The sequence below is a fragment of the Penaeus monodon genome, chromosome 33, assembly GCF_015228065.2.
Source record: "Penaeus monodon isolate SGIC_2016 chromosome 33, NSTDA_Pmon_1, whole genome shotgun sequence".
Taxonomy (NCBI): domain Eukaryota; kingdom Metazoa; phylum Arthropoda; class Malacostraca; order Decapoda; family Penaeidae; genus Penaeus; species Penaeus monodon.
The window spans coordinates 9,764,324-9,764,838 of NC_051418.1; the positions used below are offsets into that span (position 1 = coordinate 9,764,324).

General features: G+C 52.8%; 1 protein-coding gene across 1 annotated transcript in view; it reads left to right on the forward strand.

Annotated features, from left to right (window-relative positions):
• The window catches only part of LOC119593986 (receptor-type guanylate cyclase Gyc76C-like), a gene marked incomplete at its 3' end in the record, with an annotated part of 39,442 nt that overhangs the window by 15,013 nt on the left and 23,914 nt on the right, over positions 1-515 (forward strand). Inside the window, 1 exon segment of the mRNA XM_037943010.1 lies at positions 273-460. Within this exon segment, the coding sequence (XP_037798938.1) occupies positions 273-460 (188 nt within the window).

Genomic DNA, 515 nt, shown 5'->3' on the forward strand with positions numbered 1-515 from the left:
GGGGGGGGGGGGACAGCCTCTCCGAAGCAAAAAATGCACACATGTGACCTGAAGGACTATCACAGTTGTATAACAAAGTGGTATGATCTAATACAGAATTTGTCGATGCTTCAATACTTGGAATCTCTAGCACTCATAATTCACCCTGAACACTTTAGCTTTTACTTCATGAAACAACGAAAGAGCCGCATGATCTGTAAAGAGCCAGAGGAGGCGTCACGCCGGCTGGGCAGCCAACGCTAAAAGACTAACGAAACTCCTGATGGTTTTAGACAGCCATTCCAGGACGGTGATGGACGAGAGCGGCGGCACCTGCTGGGAGGACGACCTGAAGATGTACGACGGCGCCTTCATGGTGGTGGCCAACCGCTTCCCTGACTCCGGAAATATCACCGACATGGTGCTCCAGTACAACAAAGACCCGCCCTTCTGCCTGGGTTTCCACACGGACCTGCCCAGGGTAAGTTGCCTTCCGTTGCTCTTCCGTTCAGATCGACCACACGAGGGGTCGCGAG